The sequence below is a fragment of the Apodemus sylvaticus genome, chromosome 22, assembly GCF_947179515.1.
Source record: "Apodemus sylvaticus chromosome 22, mApoSyl1.1, whole genome shotgun sequence".
NCBI classification, from domain to species: domain Eukaryota; kingdom Metazoa; phylum Chordata; class Mammalia; order Rodentia; family Muridae; genus Apodemus; species Apodemus sylvaticus.
The window spans coordinates 54,009,022-54,034,343 of record NC_067493.1 but is presented as its reverse complement, the minus strand read 5'-3'; the positions used below and the strand labels follow the sequence as shown (position 1 = coordinate 54,034,343).

At 48.8% G+C, this 25,322-nt stretch overlaps 2 protein-coding genes across 5 annotated transcripts in view; both read left to right on the top strand.

Moving 5' to 3' along the window:
- Positions 1-16,192, top strand: part of Sppl3 (signal peptide peptidase like 3) — an 88,816-nt gene extending 72,624 nt beyond the window's left edge. The window contains exons 6-11 of the mRNA XM_052168577.1: positions 4-116; positions 6,355-6,461; positions 6,859-7,022; positions 12,634-12,833; positions 13,525-13,634; positions 14,575-16,192. Of these exons, the coding sequence (XP_052024537.1) occupies positions 4-116; positions 6,355-6,461; positions 6,859-7,022; positions 12,634-12,833; positions 13,525-13,634; positions 14,575-14,646 (766 nt within the window). The 3' untranslated portion in view covers positions 14,647-16,192. The remainder of the gene's footprint in view (positions 1-3; positions 117-6,354; positions 6,462-6,858; positions 7,023-12,633; positions 12,834-13,524; positions 13,635-14,574) is intronic.
- LOC127673034 (2'-5'-oligoadenylate synthase-like protein 1) overlaps positions 1-25,322 on the top strand; it is a 449,062-nt gene that overhangs the window by 163,738 nt on the left and 260,002 nt on the right. The gene's annotated exons all lie outside the window — the stretch shown is intronic.

The following is a 25,322-nucleotide window of genomic DNA, read 5'->3' as shown; positions in this document are numbered from 1 at the left end:
CAGGATTTCCTTCGGCTGCTGTGGGCGCTTCACGGCTGCTGAGCTGCTGTCCTTTTCCTTGTCCGTCATGCTCGTCCTCATCTGGGTCCTCACTGGCCACTGGCTCCTCATGGACGGTGAGTGTTGTCAGACACGGGCTGACACTGGCCCTCGCACGGTTTCATAGGTCACGGCCTCACCTGCGGGACCACTGTGAATGTGTGACTTTCAGAAGTTAATTCAGAATCAGACACAGTGAAGACGGCTTTGCCGCCGTGCCGGGTATTGCAGCCCCGTGTGCCTTCACTAAAAGCCTCAGCTCTGAAGACACAGCATGCCCTGCCTCAAATACCTCTGCCCATACTGACGCATATGTATGCTACAATCGCACTGTTTGTACTTCAGTGCCAAGTCTTCTCTCTCAGACAAACACATGGTATAATAGAAAGCGGAGGGTTTTTATCTTCTGCTGTCATTTCAGCATGTAAATATCAGACTAGCATAGCTTTGGGGTTGGGTTGAGTTTGAATATTTGATTTTTACAATTGCTATTTGAAGCAGGCATAGTGCTTGTTTGTTGGTTCATTTGTTCCAAGACAAAGTATCTCTAGTAGGCTGGCTATCCTGGAACCCATTCCCTAGCCCAGGCTGGCACAAGCTTTAATTCTAGCATTCCGGAAGCAGGAGGATCTCTGTGAGTTCATGTTCAACCTGATCTGTAAAAAGAAGGATAATGAGCCGGGTGGTGGTGGTGGTGGTGGCGGCGGCGGCGCATGCCTTTAATCCCAGCACCATGAGGCAGAGGCAGGCAGATGGATTTCTGAGTTCGAGGCTAGCCTGATCTACAGAGTGAGTTCCAGGACAGCCAGGGCGACACAGAGAAACCCTGTCTGGAAAACAACCAAAAAAAAAAAAATAGGATAACAGAATTACTGTTTTGAGTTGCTGCCCTAGTTTTTATTTTTTAAAAATAAAATAATTGAGCCAGGTGGTGGTGGCACATGCCTGTAATCCTAGCACTTGGGAGGCAGAGGCAGGCGGATTTCTGAGTTTGAGGCCAGGCTGGTCTACAGAGTGAGTTCCAGGACAGCCAGGGCTACACAAGAAACCCTATCTAGGGGGGGAAAAAAAACCCTAAAAAATAAAATAAAATAATTGAATAAATTTTGGCTTCAAATTAGGAGAGAATTTTTAAGTTTCCAAAATAGTGGTAAGCATCTTTGTGGCGTTTGGTACTGTGTCCATATGCAGAGCAGCATTCTTGGCAGGGAGGCTGTTTGTCATCTCTGCGGAAGAGTGAGGGCATTCCTAGGTGGCATTCAGCCAGGACTTGCTCAGTACAGGTGTCTAGCATAGTAGTAGTATGCAGATTTCTTTTGTCTCCAGTAGTAAAATTACGTCTTTTAAGTTGATAATTTATTATGAGTGAATGCTTGTTTGACATACCTTTTTTTGTTTTGTTTTGATTTGGTTTGGTTTTCTGAGGCAGGGTTTCTCTGTGTAGCCCTGGCTGTCCTGGAACTCACTCTGTAGACCAGGCTGGCCTCGAACTCAGAAATCCGCCTGCTTCTGCCTCCCAAGTGCTGGGATTACAGGCGTGTGCCACCACACCCGGCTCCAGTTTAGGTTTTATGTTAAAATTCCTTTCTGTAGATTTGATTTTCGGGTAGCTCCATTCCCTTCGGGCAGGTGCTTCCGCGTTTCTGCGTTTCTTCCAACAAGGGTCTCAGGTGGCAGACTCTGGTTTCAATCCTCTTACGTTTCCCTCTTTGAAGTGTCACTAGAAAGCCCCTGCCTCCACCACCGCCGCCCCCACCCTGCTCCCACCCACCCCCATCCTCCGCACCCAGAACCATGGCCTTGCTGTGGCCCACGCAGGCCTGCAGCTCCCGGCAGAACCCAGGCTGGCCCCACACTCACCGCCCGCCGGCTCACCCTAGCTTCCCAGGGCTGGGGTCACAGCCCCGCAGGCCCGCGTCAGCTCATTGAGCACTTGACAGCTGCCTCCCATTTCTAAGCCCAGGAAAACAAGGCGCTGGAAAATGGAACCATGTTAGCGTTTATCCAAGGCCACACAGGCAAGCCCAAGACAGAGCCTGACATTGGAACCAATCAGATGCCATCTCTCCTCAAGTCCCCAGCACTCCTTCAAAGTGGTTTGCGTGGTAGCCTAGACCACTCTGGAAGATTGGGGGGGAAGGGCACGAGACGAGGAGGTGAGAGCTCTCCAAAGCCCCATTTAGAGTAGGGCTGGGTACGCCATCAATCACCAGGGTCATTTAAGAAACTATGCAAGAATAGAGATGGCATGCTTCGGCTACCCAGGTGAACACCCCAAGGTAGGGACAGAGGGGTCAGCAGTTTATTCTGCTTCCCCGGAGCTCGGCCGGGCGGAAACCCCCTCACAAAGGCAGTCCCTCCCACGCGTTCAGCTCGGCTCCACTCTTTTGTTTTGTTTTGTTTTGTTTTGAAACAGGGTTTCTCTGTATAGCCCTGGCTGTCCTGGAACTCACTCTGTAGACCAGGCTGGCCTCAAACTCAGAGATCCGCCTGCCTCTGCCTCCCAGAGAGCTGGGATTACAGGTGTGTGCCACCACTGCCCGGCTCACATATCAATTTTATATGCCTGTTATCCAGGGCCACATAAAAATGCATTGAGCAGGAGAGAAGATGCACACCTGCAGTAGACACTGAGTCCTAGACCATTCCTGCCCCTTCTCTAAGCTAAGTCCTAGACTGCGCCTTCTGCCCCACCCGGGCTGTGGCCAGCATCTGCCCATGGGCTTTCCTAAGGTAGGCAGACCTAGCCGCTCCCTAGTTCTTCCTTTAGAAGACTGTTTCCAGCCAGTTTTTATCGCTCATTCGTAGTCCTTTCCCCCATTTTTGCTTTTAAGACAAGTTTTCAGGTAGATACTTCCTTACATAAGTGGAAATAAATATTAGAAATATGATATATAAAAACAGATCCTCCAGTAGAGTTGGCTCAGTGGGTAGCAGTACTTCCTGCTCTTGGCAGAGGACCTGAGTTCTGTTCTCAGCACTCCTGTCAGGAGGCTCCCGACAGCCCGAAACTGCAGCTCTGACGGCTCCACCCCTTCTGGTTCTGCCAGGATCTATAGAGCCCATGGCCTACATTCACGTATTCAGTGATGTATTGGTGTGCTTCTTCTTTGTAGCCATAGTATATGTCGGTATCATCAGAGAGAGAAACATTAAGCCCTTTGAAATAGCCCCAGAGCATTTTGAAGTACATGTGTTATTTAACTGTTACTGTGTCCTTAAATTGTCTTTTTAAACAACCGAGATAAAGGAGATAAAGGAGCTAGGTCTACTCTTTGGTACAGGTGTGTTGTCGCTCTGACCCTCCTAGGCAGGCAAGCTGTGTCACAGCATACATGGTTTTCTAAAGATGAATTTCCAAGCATGACATCCTCCCAGTAAAGGTTTTCTATACTTACTGTGTATATTCCAAACAGGGTCTCTCTGTATAGAGCCCTGGCTGTCCTGGAACTCACTCTGTAGACCAGGCTGGCCTTCAGTTCACAGAGATCCTCCTGCCTCTGCCTCCAGAGCACAGGGATTAAAGGTGTGTACCACCACCACTTGGCTTATCATATTTTATATCTATAATTATATATCCTTTCAGAATGAGTACCAACATGAGCTAAAATTGACTACATGTGTGTGGTAACGTGGTGAGATGGCTCAAGGGGTAAAGATTAACCCAGGTTCAATCCTCGGAACCATACTATCCAAAGAGAACTGATTCCCAAATGTTGTCTTTTGACTTACATAGAGATAAATGTAATAGCAGAATTGTAAAATCACTATACATGCTTAAAACCCTAAAACATCATATACACTTAAAACTCTGCACAGTTAAAATGAAAGAATGTATGTCCTAGGGCTGGAGAGATGACTCAGTGGTTAAGAGCACCAACTGCTCTCCCAGAGGCCCTGAGTTCAATTCCCAGCAACCACATGGTGTCTCACGACCATCTGTAATGGGATCTGACGCCCTCTTCTGGAGTGTCTGAAGAAAGTAATGGTAGTGGACTCACGTATATAAAATACATAAATCTTTTTTTTCTTTTTTTTTTTTTCTTTTTTTCTTTTTAGGATTTGGTTTTTTTCAAGACAGGGTTTCTCTGGGTAGCCCTGGCTGTCCTGGAACTCACTCTGTAGACCAGGCTGGCCTCGAACTCAGAGATCCGCCTGCCTCTGCACCACCACCACCACCACCGGGCTAAAATACATAAATCTTAAAAAAAAAAAAAAAAAAGTAAAAGTATGTATATCCTGATGTCGTATTAGAAAATATATAATTTTTCTGACTTTAGCTTAGGCTGACCTTCAACTCCTTTGTCTAGCTTCGCCCTCTTGGGTGCCGAGAAAACAAACATACACACACACACACACACACACACACACACACACGGCTGGGGGTGTTTGAACAGTACTGACCTGCTGCTGGGATTAAAGGCAGGCATGCACCACAGTGCCAGCCAGATGCAGAGTTTCTAGCTTTGTCTCCACTGCTTTTCTACAGTGTAGTTATTACTACCAACTACAGTGTAGTTATATATAACCATAATCTGAGCTGTATAGCTCATTGCTTTTGGTGTGGTGGGGGTTGACACATGGTCTCTCTGTGTGGCCCTGGCTGTCCTGCAGCTCTCTGCAGACTAAGCTGCCCTCAGACTCACAGACCTGTCTTCCTCTGCCTCTCGAGTGCTGGGAGCAAAGGCGTGCGCCGCCTGTAAAGACCAGCTCCATTAACTGTTTTTAACTACAAGAACTGGAAAAGCGAGAAGGAAGATCTGCTCAGTGTGATGCGGGTGCTGTGTAGTCCAAGCTGGCCTCCTACTCAGGATCCTTCTGCCTCAGCACTTCCTTGGCGTTACAGGTGTGTGCTGTGCTGCCACATACCCATGTCTTCCACAGCTCTTTGGAGCCGCTTAGCCTTCTCTACTTTCTAGCCCCTTCTTATTGTATACATATGAGTACACTGTGGCTGTCTTCACACACCCCAGAAGAGGGCATCAGATCCTAGTACCAAGGTTGTGAGCCACCATGTGGTTGCTCTGTGAGTTACAGGCTAGCTGTGGCCTATCCCAAATATACTAATTCTTTGATGGACATAGATCCTTACTAAAGACAAAGTGCATTTCAGTTATTAGCAGTGACTTATGGAGCTCCAGTCAGATCCTCACACTTTTGGTTTTTTTTTGTTTAATTTTTTTAATTTATTTATTATATATACAGCATTCCACCTGTAGGTATGTCAGAAGAAGGCACCAGATGGTTATGAGCCACCATGTGGTTGCTGGGATTTGAACTCAGGACCTCTGGAAGAGCAGTCGGTGCTCTTAACCACTGAGCCATCCACACTATAGTTTTTAAAAACAAATAATTTAGCCAGTTACAATCCAGAACTACACTAAGAAGACTGTAGGAAACCAGAGTCTTTGTTTCTGTGATTTCACCCGTTATGTGAGAGCAGAGACTGTCGTGTGCTGGAGTCCTCAGTGTGCCACTGTCTGAGCTTCAGGCAGTTCATTGGCATTGTCAAATGCTGTGACTGTATGCTGTGACGGTGTGAGCACACGTGTCGTGTCAAGGCTTCCAGTGGGGTGGTGGTGCACAGGTTGGGAGCACCTCCCACTTGTTACAGTTGGTTCTTCAGTTTTTGGTGGTTATGTGTTTAGAAACCCTGAGTAGTGACTGTTGTTGTTGTTGTTGTTGTTGTTGTTGTTGTTGTTGTTGTTGAACACCATCTAAGGATTCAGCGTCAGAGGACCTTTGTGTAAATTAGGTCAGAGGACTGGGAAGAGGGCCAGGGGAGGGTTGTTTGCAAATATGTCAGGATTAAAATGTTGCGGATATTACATGGATGGATTGAGGGGAAAAATAGACAAAAACATGAATTATTGGAATGGTGTCTGAATGAAGGAAGAAGACCCAGGAATAAGTTGTTTTATTTTGTTTGTTTGTTTGTTTTTAAGACGAGACCTCACTCTGTAGACCAAGACCAAGCTGGCCTTGAACTCTGAAATCTGCCTGCCTCTGCCCTCCTGGGTGCTAGGCTTTGGGTGTGCACCACGATGGCCATCTATGTTGGCTTCTTAATTGGGTAGTGCACTCTGTCCAGAGGAGCGGAGTGTCAAGTGAGGAGGTCTCGCGGAGCTCAGGACGGTGCAGACCTGGGTGCCTGCAGACAGCCTGCCCAGCCTGTGTAGTAGGAGGCTGTGTAGTAGCAGGGACAGATGGACTGCCGCAGTTCAGGGAACTGTCTACAGGGCGAGCTCAGAGCCTGGGTTGGGTAGCCCAGAGCTTACGGACTTCCACGCTGATCCCGACTTCCCTGCATTCTAGCTCTGGCAATGGGGCTCTGTGTCGCCATGATCGCCTTCGTCCGCCTGCCAAGCCTCAAGGTTTCCTGCCTGCTTCTCTCAGGGCTTCTCATCTACGACGTCTTCTGGGTGAGTGTGTACTTCCCTAAATGTCCTGTTGTCTTCTGAATGTAGCTGAAGTGGTTGCTGCTCAAAGCTATCTAAATACCCAGAGCCCGGCACGCCAACAGACAGAGGTGATTGACTCCCTTTGCTGTGGAGCACGGGTCCTGAGCATGCACAGGCAGCCGCTGGATACAGCAGGCAGTGTGAGTGGGACAGGCAGCAGCGTGCTGGCCAGGGTGCTGGATAGGAGCAAGCTCTCCTGGTCCCACTGGCCAGGGAGTGGCTGTGGCTGTAGAAAGACACTGCAACCTGCAGGCTCCACCAACATACAGTCAGAACCGGATGCCACTTGGGCAGAGATGGCTACTGGCCAGTGTGGGTGGCTGGTAGCTCCTGATGCAGCCTCTCTTCATCTTGGCAGGTGTTTTTCTCAGCCTACATCTTCAACAGCAACGTCATGGTGAAAGTGGCCACACAGCCAGCTGACAATCCCCTCGATGTTCTGTCCCGGAAGCTCCACCTGGGACCCAATGTGGGGCGTGATGTTCCTCGCCTGTCTCTGCCTGGAAAATTGGTCTTCCCAAGGTAGGATTGGCCTGGGGTCCCCTTCCCACACCACGGGCCTCACTGCCTTCCTGCTGAGATCATCTTTCACTGCATTCTACTCCTACACTGGGAAGGGCTGTCATCCGCAGACTGTGTGGGGTGAACTTACTGGCAGCATGTCATGTCGTTTCATCACGGTGGCTTCTCTCATGTGTGCTTGTCCTGGCCTTTTTCTTGTTTCTCTTTTTACTACTTTTCCTTTCTTAGGGTTTCAAGGTATTAACTCTGGTGAGGTAAGACCACAGGTCTGGCACCGAGTGCTGAGTGAAGCTGTGGTCCACCACAACTGCCTCTTGTCTCCACAGTGACGACTCTGACTGTGGAGGGACGGACAGGATCACACTCTGCTTGTGATTACATTTCCTAAAGATGGTGACTTTATTAGTCACTTATACCTCTGAAAACTCTGTTCAGATCACTCCTTTGTTTCAGGGGTTTGTTGTTGTTATTTTATTTTATTTTTTTTAAATATTTATTTGTTTGTTTGTTTGTTTATTACATGTAAGTACACTGTAGCTATCTTCAGATAGCCAGAAGAGGGTGTCAGATCTCTTTACGGATGGTTGTGAGCCACCATGTGGATGCTGGAATTTGAAGTCATGACCTTTGGAAGAGCAGTCAGTGTTCCTACACACTGAACCATCTCTCCAGCCCTATTTTATTTTTTTTAAGATTTGTTTATTATATGTAAGTACATTGTAGCTGTCTTCAGACACGCTAGAAGGGGGCATCAGATCTCATTACGGATGGTTGTGAGCCACCATGCGGTGCTGGGATTTGAACTCAGGACCTTCGGAAGAGCAGTCAGTGCTCTTAACCACTGAGCCATCTCTCCAGCCCCTTGTTTCAAGTTTTGAGTTCTTTATATATTGTAGTTATTAGTCCCTGGAAACATAAGTACACGCTATCTTTCCTCACTTTCGTTTGCTTCAGTTTGTTGGAGTCCTAACGCAGTCATGTTTCAAGTCTCAGTTCCACCGAGGCTGCTGAGGCCGCTCTGGAAGATCTTGCCTGTCTGTTACTGGAAATGGATTCCCCTTATCAATTTAAAGTCTCCAGGCTCAGGGTTTGGTTTTGTTTTAATACATTTTAATTAGTGTGAGTTTTTCTGCATGTATCTCCATGTACCACATGTTTTCCTGGTGCCCTTGGAGCCAAAAGAAGGCAGCAGCTGCCCTGAGACTGGAACCGGGTCTTCTACAAGAGCAACACTGAGCCATCTGGCCCTTTAATTCAGTTTTTGAGCCGGTTTAATAACAAATGAGAGATTGGATTGTCTTCCTTATTAGTAGGGTTTTTATTGCTGTGAAGAGACACCACCATGCAGCGCTTAAGGGAAAACATTTCTCTGGGGCTGGTTTACAGTTCATCATGGTGGCACGTGGTAGAGTCGGTGCTGAGAGGTAGTTAAGAGTTCTACATTGGATCAGCAGATAGCAAGAAGTGTTTTCCCAGATATTTTGTAGAAAAAAGCTGTCTTCAATGTATGTGTTGATATCTTTGTCAAAAATCAGGTATGTATTGGAGTTGGGGATCTGTGAGACGCACTTTGGCAGTTCAGGGCCTTTGTGTGTCCATATGTATTTTAGTTATTGTCTTTTTCTACTAAGAATCTTATTAGAATTCTGATGATCATTAAATCTGTGTGTCAGTTTAGCAGGACAGCCATTTTCACAGTTGTAACCCGTGAATAGGTCTTTGCATTTCCTAGTGACTTCATCATAGATGTCTCCTCACCTGTCTGCCTGAGTTCCCAGGGCTCCACTAGGCCGGCACATTTTAGGGGGGGGAAGAAGACCATCAAGACTAGAATTTTTCCTCAATGGAATAATTGCTTTTCCATTGAGGAAAAATCCCCCCCCCCCCAATTTACTTTACTTGTGCTGAGGCTTCGATATCTTAAAAGTTTAGTGATAGTTTTAAATGGAAATACTAGATCCACTGACTGCTCTTCCGAAGGTCCCAAATTCAAATCCCAGCAACTACATGATGGCTCACAACCATCTGTACAGCTACAATGTACTCATATACATAAAATAAATCTTTAAAAAAAAAAAAAAAGAAATACTAACAGCTTAAAGGTAGCATTAGAGTGGTGTCTGTTGTGTCCAGAGAGCTCTGAAATGCTGTATTTTTATCTCTTCACTGACCTCTGATGCACTCAAGACTGTATTGTTCCATTTGTGTGTGTGTGAATAGCACATTAGTTACCATCCTGTCCAAGTAACAAAATCCCCACAACAGCAGCTACAAGAGGATGGGCTCATCCTGCTCATGGTTGAAGGGGATGCGGTGCATCCTGGCAAGGGAGCTTTGTGTCTGACCGCTGGGCCCGCATCTCTAGTGGTGGGAACTTGAGGCATGGCTTGCTTTGTGGGTCAGGACAGAGTCCCTTGCTACACCACCACCATTGCCCCAGAGGGACCTCTTCCTCCCCTCCCTGACGCCTCACCTCATAATGCCTTCGAAATTTTGGAAAACAGAGCCACCAGCTGAGGGCCAAATATACACAAGCCTCTGGGGCATTTCTTATCCAAACCAGGTCACAGGTTCTATAGTCTGTCTTATTCATCTCTGCTTCTGTTCACAGATAACCTGAAACAATGCATGAAATTATTTCAGAGATCTTTAAGACTGCTTTTGCTTTATCACCTGAAATGTAATATGGTTTTTCTTAAAATTTCACAGGCTACTGAAGTGAATGTATATTCTATAGCTGTTGTAATATTCTGTAGACATGCACTTCATTATTAGTCTAAAATCACCTAAATTTAGCCAGGTTGTGCACACCTTTAATCCCAGTACTGGGGAGACAGAGACAGGCAGAACTCTTGAGTTTGAGGACAGCCAGACCTACACAGAGAAACCCTGTCTCAGAAAATGTTATCTACATTTAGATCCGTGGTTCTCATAGCAATGAAAATAATCTTATGTGGTGCTGGAGAGATTGCTCAGCGGCTAGAGCACTGACTGCTCTTCCAGAGGTCCTGAGTTCAATTCCCCACAACCACGTGGTGGTTCACAACCATTTGTAATGGGATCTGTTGCCCTCTTCTGGTGTATCTGAAGACAGTGACAATGTACTCATATACATAAGATAGATCTTTATAATAATCTTATGGCTGAGGGTCACCAAAACATGGGGAGCTGTATTAAAACATCACAGCATTAGGAAGGATGAGAACCCCTGCTTTAGAGTCTCCCAGTTTGTTCCAGTAGAGAGAAGTCTCTGGTGTTGTAGAAAACAAGGAAACAGAGTCCTGGGCTGTGCGGTGAGGACCAAGCTCAGCACTTTCATGCCCACTAGCCCTGGGAAGGGGGCTGCAGAAATCCTCCCTGGAGCGGAATGGTAGGACTGCCGCCCACTGTGTCCTTACCACTTGAGCCGCCTGAGCTCACATGCTAACCCGCAGCCCCCAGACCATCCCTAGTCAAGCCTTCCTTCACCGTGGCTCCCTCTCACCCAGAACCACATCTGTCCCTCTGCTGCCCTGTCATATGTGAGCACGCACTGGGATGCCAGGCCCAGCACTTAAGGCTTGAGAGCACCGTGTTCTCAGCAGACCACTTGGCTGAGAGGTGGGGCAAGGTTCCTGCTGCCGCTGCTTGTAGCCTTTGTGTCGCTCTGTGCTTTCCAGCTGAGCTGGCGTCTGTCTTGTGCATAGCGATGCGCTCCTCTTCACCCTGCCTCTTCTCGGTGAGCACAGACGTTCTGTAAGCTGCTGGCTCACCATCTCCAGGTGTGCTCCATATCACACAGCAGCGTGGAGCTGCGGCGACGGCATTGGCGGTGGCTGCTTACAGTTGGCTTAAATGAACAGAATCTGGGTTTTTTTTTTCCCCTGAGACATTTGCAAAAATATTTTCATGGTAACAATCTCAGTGAAGTAATCTTGGCAAAGCCAGTGTGTTCTTCAGTCTGATGTAGAAGAAACACAGAGCGACCGAGTCAACACTATAAAGGATTTCCTAGAGTCGCTGAGGAGACATTAAGTCACAAATGGTGTTTAGCCAAAGCAATGTTATGAGGCCTGCTGGAGAGAATTTAGGGTGCGGGGGTATAAATGTCTCTTCAGGATTCATCAGCTATAAGACTCAACTCCTATAACCAAGGGGACATCCTGACTTAGAACCAGCAGTTAGGGCCAGCCCTAGAACACAAGACTTATCTAAGGAGCAACATCTGCTGGGTGCAGGATCACAACCGTCAAGTCCGCATGAGCAGGGTGACTCTGGGTGACAACTGTTGAGAAAACACCTGTGTACTTAAAGTGACAGTATGTGATGTGGGATCCCCATTTGCCTAGACTAGCAGTCTCCTTTCTGTATAAATTGTTCAGAGTGTACCTTAGGCCCAGGCACCATGAAAAACTGAAGGGTGACAGCAAGCATGGACTTGTTCACAAGTCTTCCATGTATATAGTTAGTGACGTCTTCTCATCCTGGCCAGCACTTTGGACATTAGCCAGTCTGCCGCTTGCTGTTTTATTCTTTCCATAAAGAGCTTTCTCGATCTCCCTGAGTGTGGGGTGATTTAGCACTGGGGAAGCATTTCCGCAACATGGCGAGAAGTCTTATTTGGACTCTCAGGGGTGAAGGTGTCACAGATGGTGACACTCACACTGAGTGCTCCCCAAAAGCAGCAGCCACCTTGGAGATCCCTGAGGCCAATGCTCTGAGATCTTTGTACTTTCAAAAGCTAGTGTTGAGCCAGCCGTAGTGGCTCATGACAATAATCCAGTGTTCAGGAAGCTAAGGAAGAATCTAACTTGGAGACCAGCCTTGACCCATAGCAAGATCCTATCTCAAAAAGCACCTGGGGGAAGGGGTGGCATCATAGTGGTACACACCTTCTGTCCTGGGATTTAGGAGACAGAAGCAAGTAGCTTTTTCTAAGTTGAAATGGCCTGGTCTGTATAGTTAGTTCCAGGCCAGCCAGGGCTTCAGTGAGACCCTGTCTCAAACCAAAAGAAACGATTCCTCTTATTGTAATATGAATTACTTTTATATAAGTGGAATCAGTTAATTAATCCAGCATCTGGATTTCTTTACCTTTACTAGTCCCTAATAACCAACCAACAGAGAAACCAAGGATCATTTGAAGCTGCACCTCAAAACAGGACAGATCAATGACTTAGAGTAACCCCTGTGGTAACCTGGCCACCTCCCAGCCCTGTCCCATGATACTTGCATATATCATTGCTCTGACTCTCTGGGCTTCAGATGGTTTTTTCTCTCAGTGTCGTCTCAGACTCTCTCTTCCTGCCCTTGGCTGGCAGAAGGGCCCCCTATCCTCCTTCCTGCCCAGCCATCCATTTATCAGCATTTATTGACAAGGCAGAGAATAAATGGTAAGAATTGTTTATACAGAGTTGAGACAGGAGATCCTTGACCTAAGCATTACAATGCTGTGCTGAGATTGAAACAAGATACTAGGGTAGAGAACTCGGCATTCGACTCACACGAAGATAACCTTTACCCAGCGCACAAAAACATTATGCCTGCATTTCGTGTCTTTAAAAACCTTCAGACAGAAGCACAGAGGTTGTATGTAGCCTGCAGTGTCCTTATCATGTGGTCTGTGTTTCAGCTCCACTGGCAGTCACTTCTCTATGTTGGGCATCGGGGACATTGTGATGCCTGGCCTCCTGTTATGTTTTGTTCTTCGCTATGACAACTACAAGAAACAAGCCAGTGGCGACTCCTGTGGAGCCCCTGGTCCGGCGAATATCTCTGGGCGCATGCAGAAGGTCTCCTACTTCCACTGCACCCTCATCGGGTACTTTGTAGGTAAGAAAGACCAGCGAGAAAGCAGCTGGCCCCTCACTTCCTCCAGCGCTTGCCATCGGTCCATATCTTCCAGCTGCTGAGCAGAAAAGCAGTAATGCCTGCTGGTCAGAAAACCAGAGGAGTCTTTAAGGTGCTGTATGTGCCATTGTTGAGTGCCCATATCTGAGAAATATGTAGAAGAACATGGCCAACACACATGGGATGCTAAGGATCTAGCCACTAGATAGGCAATCCTTTGATTTTTGCCTCCTCTGTCTCCAATGCATACATCACCTGTGACTTCAGACTTCTCCACACTAACGTCTCTCCAGCCAACTCACAAACCACAAACAGGAAATCACAGTTGGATTAGGGCAGAAAAATAGTGCACACAGAGTAAGTGTGAGAGCCACTTACCTTCACCAGTTAACCTGCAGACACGTGAGTTCCTGCCAGTCAGTAACCCTGCAAGGGGTCATCAAGTGCTATCACCCCAACATTCAGGTAGAGAGGCTAAGAGGCCAGATGCTCGGGCTAGTCCAGGACTTTTGCAGGAGTGGGCTCTGACCCAGTCCTGGGCTCTCAGAGTCAAAGGCTTTTAAAGACACAAAATGCAGGCATAATGTTTTTGTGCACTGGGTAAAGGTGCACAGGTAAAGACAGCTGTGCCTGTTATCTGTGTCAGAGCTACTCACGGCCGCCTCTCTCCTAGGTCTGCTCACCGCAACTGTGGCGTCTCGTATCCACCGAGCTGCCCAGCCAGCCCTCCTCTACTTGGTGCCATTCACCTTATTACCACTCCTCACCATGGCATACCTGAAGGTGAGAGCCGCCGCCGCCGCTGCATTCGCTCGCACACACGGGGAGCACTGACAGGAAGGGCTCCATCCTCACAGACCCCTGAGGGAAGGTGAAGCCCAGAGGGTGTGTGCCGTCAGACTTCTCGTTCTGATCACAGCAGAGCAGAGCCCTAGCGCTGAGGAAGGAGAATTTTGAGTTCAGGGCCAGGGCTGGAGCTTCAGCTCGTGAGGCCCTGGATTCTGTCTCTGTCTCCCAAATGCCTAACAAGACAGGCAGGCCCTGCTGCTGCCTCCTGGCTTTTTAATAGCATTCGTTTGGAATGAATTAACAAGTCTTTGACATCGCAGCTGGAAATACGGCTCAGTGGTTCAAGTCCTTGCTGTTCTTGGTTCATAGTACCCTTGTGGTACTTAACATCAGTACCTGGGGATCCAACACTGCCTTTAGAACTCCATGGGCATCGGGCATTCACATGCCTTACACACACATAGGCAGGCCAAATAGTCATGCACTTAAAAATAAATCTAAATAAATATAGATATACTATTAAGGCAATATATGACTACTATCCCTCAACTCCTTTTTTTCTTATTAAGGATTTTTGTTCTTTTTTGAACTGTTTCACAGTGTAATTCATATAGCCCTGGTTAGGCTAGAAGTGGCTATATAGACCAGATTGGGGCACTCAGATCTACTGCCTCCGCCTCCCAAGTGTGTGTACCCGTGTCAGCTCAAAGAGTGACTTCTTATTTGCCAGGATTTTAGCCTCTTGTTTTACAAACAGAGGTTCGTGAGCAGGCCAGAGAGACAGAATTTCCCTCGGGACTTGGGGGGGGGGGGGGAGGGAGGCCCCAGACAGGCTTCTCCGTGGTCGAGAGACCTGGTGCCCTGGCGTCAGGAGGAGAAAGGACTGCTGCCTCTTGTTTGAACCTGGACCTCAACCGTGTCCTTCCCTTCCCAGGGTGACTTACGGAGGATGTGGTCCGAGCCCTTCCACTCCAAGTCCAGCAGCTCCCGGTTCCTGGAAGTATGATGACGCACGCGGGAGAGTGACCGGAGCGCTGTCCTCGCCCTTTCCTCCCACTGCGTGGTTTTGTTCCCTCTCCAAGCTGGCCTGACTCAGGCACGCCTGCTCACGGAACTGCAGTGTAACTGGAGTTTGTCTGAGGGGAGCGTTGGCAGAGGGCGCTGGAGCCGCACAGCCCTTCTCCTCTGTGCTCTGGAGAGTGGACCTTGTAGAAGGGGCAGGCGGCCCTCCCGGCGCTCCTGCCGCGTCCTTATGGACCTGCACCAGGTTGTTGACTCGGGGAGATGGAGACGTTGACTTATTTAAAAACTAAAAACAGTAAGGAGTTGTTCTAAAACTTTGAACACTAAACGGACGAAAATTCATTAGCAAACCGAAGTCTCTTCAGTGAACCCTCCAAAACTTTGGGACCAGTTTCCTCTGGGGGACTCCATTTCAGAGACCTAGGGCAGAACTCTGTCCTCCTATTCTTTTTTTTTTCTTTTTTCTTTTGGATTTATTAAATATTTTCTGTGGTGTGAAGTGACTTATTAAATCCACAGACATTGAATGACTTCTTACAACATACACATAAGAATTTGTTGTAATGACTGTGTCCAGCCATGTTGGCAGTGAGCAGGACACGGTTTTATACATACGTACATATATATACACACGTGCACATAGATACCTATGAGTAAACAGTGACGAACCTGCTAAGATCATGCCGTGTAGCAGACGGGGCTTGCTGTCATTTGAGCATGTAGAAGCGTGTCCCGAGGCTTCCTCGCCAAGCTGCCGGCTCCGGCTCCTGTGAGAGTCGCGTGCGCTTGTAAGCTGTGGACACGCCGAACTGATAGACTCTGGGCTGTGGGGACTCCTCCTTTTGATCAGTGTAGCAAATTAGGGATGAAAAGTTTGAACTTTTTGACCCTTTTCTTTTTACAGGCTTCTCCTCGCAGTTTTTAGTAACCGCCTCTTGAACCAGTGCATGTATTATAGCAGCAGGTGTCTTTGTGCTTTCTGATCATAGTAATGTACTACCTGTAAATACATTTTTCTATTTTATATTTTTTTGTATTTTTTTTTTGACATTTCGTTTCATTGGTGCGCTGTATTTTCCATGCCCTCAGTCCCTTAGGAAAAAAACAACACGGAAAAAAGCAACGCAATCCTGTCCTTGCTGTGGTGATTACAGTCTTGGTTTACCTGTGGTGACAGCTGGGCTTTGGGGACAAATGTCAGTTGCCTCCTGTAATGGAGCTGAAGTCCAGGAGCTGAAGGCAGAGCAGGCTGCTGCTGTGACTTCTGCCCGCACCCTGCGCCATCTGTGGGCTGTGGGTTCACTGTCACCTCAGGCTGGGAAGCTGCTGCCTGTGCCGAGACAGTGGGCCCGCAGTCTGTTCCTCCCTGGGGTCCCCACCCCTGCAGACACTGCGGCCGGCCGAGTGCACAGCCTGTCTCGTCAATGGAGCGGCGTACCTAGCCTTGCTGTTGGCTCCTCTGTCAGCTTCAGACTCTGCTGAGGGTTTGAAGGGTTGGTTTTGTCTCTAATAAATGACTCCTTTTTCTAGCTTTGGTCCTGACTTCACTTTTGGTGCTTGGTACAGAGCCAAGCTCCCGTGCACTTCTCCCTCCCACATACAGTCGGGCTGCTCTGTCCCCAGAGTTGTCACCCGCATCTGTTATGTCAGCGTAGAGGCCCCTCTATCTGCAGAGCTCTAGCCGCACGTGCTGCTGCAAGGACTGGAAATGGGGTCCTGTGCTCAGTGCCGATGGCAGCCTCTTCCTCAGCCCCAGGGATGCTGCGTCCGGGAACAGGACCACACTGAGCCCCAGGGATGCCAAGGGGGGTGGTAGGATTGGGGAGGACCACGCTCAGTCTCAGGAATGCTGGGGAGACAGGGCTGTCTCCACGGTAAGCAACTCTAAGGGCTAGGAATGCCTGCAAGTTGCCATTTCAGTTCTGGGGCAGAGTTAGTCTGAGTTTGTGGGAGAGAGAAAGCCCCTGACACAGCCCAGCAGCCTCAGCACGTGCCAGAATGTTCTGGAGGCCATCAGAGCTGGCTTGCACCTCCTGGCCGCCCAGTGGAAGGCTTCGCTGTTTTCTCAGAAGACCACTAGGGCAGTCTTCAAAGGACCTGCGTGCTGGTATCTCTCCTGTTCATGGCTGAGCTGATAAAGAACACTTCGCCCCCAAGCGTGCTATGTTCCCTTCAGACTGCCCTGATGTGGGGTGTCCTCTGAATAAGATGGCCACGTGTCACCATGCGTGGCACAGCTGAAGCTCTACTACCCAGTGAGTTACCAAACACACAAGGAAAAGGGTAGTGGGGCAGGGAGCTGGTCATGTTACTGTGTTCAGAACAGAGCCTTGTGAGTCCGGAGCGCTCTGCTTACAGCCTAGCAGGCCTAGCCTTGTGTGGCAACACTGCTGGTTTGTCAGCCAGGGGTTAACATGGGAGTGTCTGTTCTGTTCTATGTGTGGGGGTGTTTGCTGGCCTTATGTCAAATCCTATGGAGCTGGAGTCATAGAGGATTGTGAACTATCATGTAGGTGCCAGGAACTGTCTGGGTCCTCTGCAAATACCCTTTAAAAAAATGGTTTTTCCCCCCTTCATGTATGTACACAATACATGTGTGTGCCTAGTATCCACGGAGGACATCCGGTTCCCCTGGAACTGGAATTGGGGGGTGGTTTCTAGTTACCATGTAGGTGATAAAATTCGAACTTCGCGTCCTACACCAGAACAACTGCTCTCAAGCCCTGAGCCGTCTCTGGCGTCTTGGGGGGATTTTGAGTGTATGGAATGTGAACCAGCCTTCAGCTGGTTCCCATGGGAGCTGGCATGCTCTGCCCCAGGCACGCAGCTCAGCACCTCACCTAGCTGCGGGCCTGAGAGCTCCCTGGGAGCACAGCCCCTAACATCAGCCTCACAGCAGGTGAGGAAAGCAGTCAGCTGCTGTCTACAGATAATGGCTACACAAGCGAGCTGCCACCAGAGTGGGACCTCAGACCTGCCTGCGCTTGCCTTCAGACTCCATTTGTTTCTCCCTCTCAGCCCCTGCCCCGCCCCCACCCCGAGGTCCTTTCTGCCCTTGCAGGACATTTAGTTCTGTGGTACTTAGGCTGACAGGCCCTGGGTATTTGCACAAATCCAAGCTAAACTCTTGTAGTCAAGTGGGGCGTTGCCCTGAACACGGGATGTAGCAGCCAGCACCGCACACAGGGAGAGATGCTCACACAGCTCCGTGGAGGGGGCGCCCACGGCTCACACCTCTGTCTCCCTGTGACAGCAAAACATGCCAAGTGGCTGTGTGGCAGGCTAGACCTGTCAGCTATAAGGGCCGAAGAACAGGCCGGTACAGACAGAAGCCACGCCCTGTCAGATGCGACCTCTGAGGCCACAAAGGAGACACTGCTGCAGCTCTGACACCTTAACCTTTAACCACAGCAGGGCTCAGAAGCCTAAGGCACACCATGTGCCTTAGGTATTTGAGTCATAGCTGTGGGAACCTACATAACAAGATGAGGACTGTAGTGTTGAGGCTTGGGGCAAGCGCGGTGGCAGCGCCTTTGGCCCCCTTAAGCCGAGGCAGATCTGCAAGGCCAGCCTGGTCTACATGGCAAGCTCCGGGTCAGCAAAGGCAACATAGTGAGACCCTGTCCTAAAATGTATGTGTGTGTGTGTTTGTGTGTGTGTGTTTGCGCGCGCGTGTGTACTAAGCTACAGTGTACTTACATATAATAAATAAATCTTTTTAAAAAACAGACACACACTTTGGAAGGAAATGTGATAAGGTTGGTACACCTTCGACAGATCATGATTTTAGGCCAGCCTGAGCTAAAGACCCTGTCTCAAAAAAGAGACAGTAAAGTCTGGTCTGGTCCTGCCTGGTTGGCCACTTCCCTTTTAGGTAGACTGTGTGACACCTAGTGCTGGTCTCAGGCAGCAGAGGCATCCAGGAGTCTCAGCTTTCCTTAGTCCCTCATGCAGACCAAAAGACAACGACAAGAGGGAAGCTGACGGACGACCTGGGCAAGTCCACCACCAGTGCGCAGGCGCTGTGCCCGGAAGGAACGGAGGAAGTGGATGTCCATGACAGAGCAGACCAGGACGGGGTGCCAATTCCTCTGCCTCTGTCTGGAACCACGCCCATGTGGGTGACGTGTGGCTCAGGACCAAGGGATGAGGCAGGAGCCCGTCACACTGGACAACTCGCAGAGTCCTTTGCAGTAGTTGTACACAGAGGATCAGCCACACCACCAGGATCACAACTGGTGATTGGAAGAACAACTGAGTCAGGGCCTATGCCTTCTGCCTGCCCATCACCACATTAAAAAACCCTCCACACACCAAAACACAGAGAAGTCTAAACATTCCCACATCTGGCCCATCACAACTCCAGCTCCAAGGGATGCCATGCCCGTCCTTGCTCATGCATGCATGCATGCGCGTGTGTGTACACACATACACACACACACACCATGAAACTTAATCACTAGGGCTGGTGAGATGGCTCAGCAGTTAAGAACACTGGCTGTTCTTCTTGAGTTCAATTCCTAGCCCCCACCTGCTGGCTCACAACCTTCTATAAAGGGATCAGATGCCCTCTTCTAGCATGCAGGTGTACAGACAGCTCCCCTGTTCAAAAAATACATGAATAAATTGTGTCAATCTCTAAAACTACTATCTGGATAAATATATAGTGGTTTCTCAACCATGAGATTGCAGCTTCACATAAACCAGCAGTCCTAGGACCGAGGCAGCAGGACGAATGCCCCAGCCAACCAGGCTCCTAGCAGACTTGCTGTCAGAGTCTGGGCTACTGTTGCCAGTGTGAGGACAGACACAGCTCTGCTGAGACGCGGGTGGGAGCTGACTGACACAGAATGTGAGGACGTCCCAAGCCTTGACATGGGTAGGGGGGCCATTCTTACAACAACCCTGTAAAGTCCCGACCCCCCCCCAAAAAAAGCCACCCTAGAGTGACCAGTAGGGGTGGGAGGATCTGTCATTTGTCTAAGGACCCAGTGAGCCACCATGATGCATAGTTAAGACACATCTTGTTTCTGGCTTCAAAAACCAAAGGAAGCAGAAAGGTGGCTCCGCGGTTAAGAATGCTGCTCTTACAGAGGCACGAGCTCCCAACGCCCTGGGACTGCTCACAAATGTCTAGTGTCTCCAGGTCCACTGGCCCCACTACTTTTTCTCTCCTCCCTTCCCCTCCCCCTTCTCCCCCCTCCTCACTTCTGCAGGCTTCTGCACACTCTCACACATAAAGCTAATTTGTATTGAAGAAAGTAAAATTCTTTCCTTTTCGGGACCTAGAAATTAAAAGGGGAGGGAAATCTCAGAGAAGGAAGAGAAGGCACACACCATAGTGCCCATGCCTTTAATCCCAGCACTCAGCAGGCAGAGGCAGGAGGATCTCTGAGTTCAAGACCTGCCTGGTCTACATAAACTGGGTTCCAGGACAGGTAAGGCTTGTCTCGAAAAGGAAAAGAAAGGACCACCGCACTGTGTGAGCACTGATCGCATCCTACAATACTCAGAACAGAGATTCAAGATTGATTTATTTATTATATGTAAGTACACTGTAGCTGTCTTCAGACACACTAGAAGAGAGCATCGGATCCCATTACAGATGGTTGTGAGCTACCATGTGGTTGCTGGGATTTGAACTCAGTACCTCTGGAAGAGAAGTCAGTGCTCTTACTACTGAGCCATCTCTGCAGCCCAGGGGTTAGCATTCTTGAGTCTGTTCCTGTCTTCCCCGTGCTGAGGCACGCTCTCTGGACCTGGCCCGTGAGCTTCAGGGGCGCTCTGTGTAAGCTGGGGTCAGTAAAGGTGCACACGGCCTTATCTGGCTGTTTTGTGGGCTGTGGGGATTGAACTTGGGTCAGCAGGGTTTTTACCCACGGAGCCTTCACCCAGGCCCACATGCCCCCACATTTAAACAAGAATCCTTGACAGAATTTCTGCAGTGTGTCAGGATCCTTGAGAGACAATTCTAGGTTATACACTCGTGAACAGAAACTGAGATCAGTACTCAAATGTAGTTCGTCCAAAGAGAAGTGGACCCAGGGTTAGAACCATGGAGGCTTCTAGAAGATTGTTTTTCACTTTTATGTGTACTTTTGCATGTGTCTGTGTATGTACACCACTGTGTGTGGAGATCAGAACGGGGTGCTGGTTTAGTTTCTGAAGCAGGTATCTATGTGTTGCCCAAGCTGCCCTCCTGGACATAACTAATCCTCCTGCCTCCAACCCCTGAGCAGCCAGGACAGCAGGCAGAGGTCCTCATACCTAGAATCATTCAGGACTTTCTTACACACGCTATCACTTTGCAGCCCTGGCTGGCCTCAGAATCACAAAGATCCACCTGCCTCTGCCTCCAGAGTGTTGGAATTAAAGGTGTGCACTATCACCCCCCGGGCAACATTCAAGACTTATAAATTATAACTACATTATAATTGCTATTATAACAACATTAAAGGCTATTATAACTACATTAAAAGATTCTGTCAGAAGCCATCTGAGAAAGGCTATGGCAAGCAAGAGAGTTTTCCAGCGATGACCTCACCATTTTGCTCTCTGTATTAGGTGAGATGTAGGATCCTCATAGACTTCATCCCAGGATTGCTTCCTGCCGGACACTATCACATAGCCTAACGATGCCTGGGCATCAGACCACCCTACTGCTCATAGAGTAATGCTGTGTAGATGATGATTTCATAATCACTGATAATGATTTTATAGAACTCCTAAATTGATAGTAGTAGTCTTAGACCCCCTGTAGAATACAAGCTGCAAACAGAGCTCTGTAAACCTTCTTGTGCTGTGGACTAATTGTACTAGGAAAAGAAAACAGGCTTGGAACAAACTTACAATCAAGGAAACCATTCCTTCACGGTTAGGAATGAGGCCACTGCTGAATAACTAAAGGTCATAAACTGGGGCTGGGCAAGTAGGGCAGGGGCGAGGACAGGAAATAAATGATAGGCTAGCTATACAAGACATGAAAATATTAAGACCAAAGATGACTTGTGACAAAACTGTGCTAACTTGTGAGATAAAAATTACTGCTTTAAACTGATGGTGAATTTATGGAGCTAGTAACAGAGAATGAATGTTAGTCAGGTACATGCTTAATGGAAAGATGCGCAAACACTCCCGCTGTAACTCCCTAAGTCTCGCTGGTCTATGACACGAAATGTTGCCTGAAACTCACTATGAATGTATGGAATGTAAGGATGACTAGAAAACCATGTGATCAGTTATCCTGAGGAAGTATAAACACTAAGGACAATAAAACTGTGTCTTTCTGAAGCATACCTTTAATCCCCAGCACTTGGGAGGCAGAGGGAGGCGGATTTCTGAGTTCGAGGCCAGCCTGGTCTACAGAGTGAGTTCCAGGACAGCCAGGAATACACAGAGAAACCCTGTCTCAAAAAAAAAGAAACAAAGAAAGGGAAAAGTAACAAAAAGGGAAAAGAAAGGATTGAAGGATACAGCTGCAACAAATTAAAAATCTTTTGCACAACAAAGGAAGCAATTATTGGCATGAGGAAGAGACGAGTCAGTCATCCAGAGGAGGGTTGATGAGCCGAGGACACAGCACATTAGAAACCCAGCATCAAACTCTAAGAAATCTCCTCAGCGAGGCTCAGGTGGATTGAACAGACCAGGGCAGGAGAGATGGCTCAGTGGTGAACACCCACGGGTTCGCTCACAAACACCTGTAACGTAACACCTGAGTACTCCCCTGCCCTCTTCTGGCCTCCATAGGTACTGCATGCAGGAGCATAGACACACACACACACACACACACACACACACACATACATACATACATACATACATACATACATACATACATACACACACACCACCAAAAACACACCTTTAAAAACATGTACAAACAAATCAATAATTACACAAAAGGACACACGTCCTCATCCACTGGAGCTGCAGATACAACCTGCACTGAGTTGACCTCTCACACCAAGAAAATCAACAACAGCTGGACAAGGGTGGTGGTCACCCATCCTGTCAGCCCAGGAGGCCGAGGCAGAAGGATAGCTCATTCAAGGTCACGCTGAGCAGCTTAGAGACATGAGGGAGAGGTTGGTGAGACAGCCCAGCCAGGTAAACCGCTTGCCGAGCAAGCATGAGGACCCGGGTTCGAGCCCCACCTGAGGCCTTTAATGAAGCCTGACCCGGTGGCATGTCTTTAACCCTGGCTGGGTGGGGCAGGTGAGTCCCCAGGCTGCACTGGCTGCCCAGCCCTAATCTCAGCAAGCTCCAAGTCCCAGTAAGAGACAAGTCTCAACAACAGCGTGCACATCTCGGAATGTCGCCTGAGGTGACCTGGCCTGCCCACCCACACACAGGAAGAGAAGCCCGGCGTGCGGCTCAGCGGTGGCATGCTCCTTCACCCAGCTTGAGCCAAGGCCAGTTCAAGGCGAGCTATAAGAAACAATAAGGGTGGATGGGAGAGCAGGGGGAGGGAAGAGGGCTTATGTGACTTTCGGGGAGTGGGGGGCCAAAAAGGGGAAATCATTTGAAATGTAAATAAAAAATATATTGAATTAAAAAAAGAATAGAAAAAAAAAGAAGAAACAAAGAATTCTTCTGCGCCACTCCCCAGAATGAGCCGGAAGAGTTGCTGCAGCCACGAACTCATCACAGCACCGGTCACTCCAGCAGGGTGTGACATTAGCCTGGACATCACAGCACCGGTCACTCCAGCAGGGTGTGACATCAGCCTGGACACCCATCAGCACCGGTCACTCCAGCAGGGTGTGACATCAGCCTGGACATCACAGCACCGGTCACTCCAGCAGGGTGTGACATCAGCCTGGACATCACAGCACCGGTCACTCCAGCAGGGTGTGACATCAGCCTGGACATCACAGCACCGGTCACTCCAGCATTCGGGAGGCCAAGGCAGGCCCATCTCTCTGTGAATTCGAGGACAGCCTGGTCTACAGAGTGAGATCCAGGACAGCCAGGGCTACACAGAGAAACCCTGCCTTGAAAAAAAAACAATAAACAAATAAATTAAGTAAATTAAGTAAAATAAAAATAAAAATAAGGATGAATGAAATAGTATCCCATGCAGGGAAATGGCCGTAACCCAACACCACGCTGTTGCTGCGACTGACCATTGAGAAAGTCAAACACCGGGGTGGGCCTACAGCTTATGTGTAGATCACCTGCCTAGTCTGGGTAAAGTCATAGATTCAATCCCCCATACCTCAAAATATGGAGGAACCAGTGAGTGTTTTGGTGGCTAAAGGTCCTTGCTGTCAGGACTGGTGACCTGATTTAAAAAGAGAATTCAGAGCTGTCCCCTGATCGCCACACTGCCATGCATACACACACACACACAAATGCACACACTTAAAATTTTTAAATTATTAAAATATGATGACTGTAGCAGTATGCGCCTTTAATCCCAGCACTCTGGATGCAGAGGCAGGTGGATCTCTGAGTTTGAGGCTAGCCTGATCTACACAGATTTTTCAGGACAGTCAGGGCTGTGTGTAGAGACGCCTTCTCAAAAAGCAAAAAAACAGAAACTTAGAGACTGGCTTGTGTCTTTGTCAGGGTTTCTATTCCTGCACCAAACAATGTGACCAAGAAGCAAGTTGGGGAGGAAAGGGTTTATTGAGCTTACACTTCCACGTTGCAGTTCATCACCAAAGGAAGTCAGGACTGCAACTCAAGCAGGTCAGGAAGCAGGAGCTGATGCAGAGGCCATGGAGGGATGTTTCTTACTGGCTTGCTTCCCCTGGCTTGCTCAGCCTCCTCTCTAATAGAACCCAAGACTACCAACCCAGGGATACCCACAATGTGGGCCAATGTGGGGAACCCACAAGGGACCCTCCCCACTTGATCACTAATTGAGAAAATGCCCCACAGCTGGATCTCATGGAGGCATTTCCTCACCTGAAGATTCTTTCTCTATGACAACTCCAGCCTGGGTCAAGTTGACACAAAACCAGCCAGTATAGCCACCAGCCTGGACTCTTCAAAAACATCTCTGCCACAAAGTAACTTGTGATGTGCCATCCCAGGTGACTTTGAGCCAAATTCGGTGCCTGATCCCAGGCCAACAGCACCCGGTAACCCTGAGAATAAGTTCCCGTCTCAGGCAACTGTCCCATCTCGCAACTAACTGTCTTTAGGCCTTGCACCTGCTGGAAAACATCGGCGTAAAGGACTGGTGTATCTGGAACTGACTCCTCAACAATTCAGGTTCAAATACACCCAAGGGAAGGGTTCAGCACAGTAGCCCTAAGTGAGCAGGCGTGTCCTTTGGAAAGCCACGCTGCCAAAGCCGCCACCCTGCAGAGCAGCAGGCAGACTGAGCCCAGCCCTTTAAACATCCCAGTGTGCGGACCAGGCCTCAGCTTAAATCTCCAGTTACTTCACCGTGGAAAGGGGTGCTCCCGGCTTGCCCCGCACCCTGAGGCTCGGCACTAGTCCTGAGATACAGAAACCCACGCGGGGGAGCTCTTTGGCTACAGCGGACCCATTTCCCTGCTTGGGACATCCAGCTCATTGTGTCACAAGGCTGTGACAACCCTTAGAATCGATGAGGCAGAGTGACAGCCAGATCCCGGTCAGGCGCAGAATCAGTTTGGGCTCCCTTCGCCCTCCTGGCCACACACCTCAGTCCCTCATGTACAC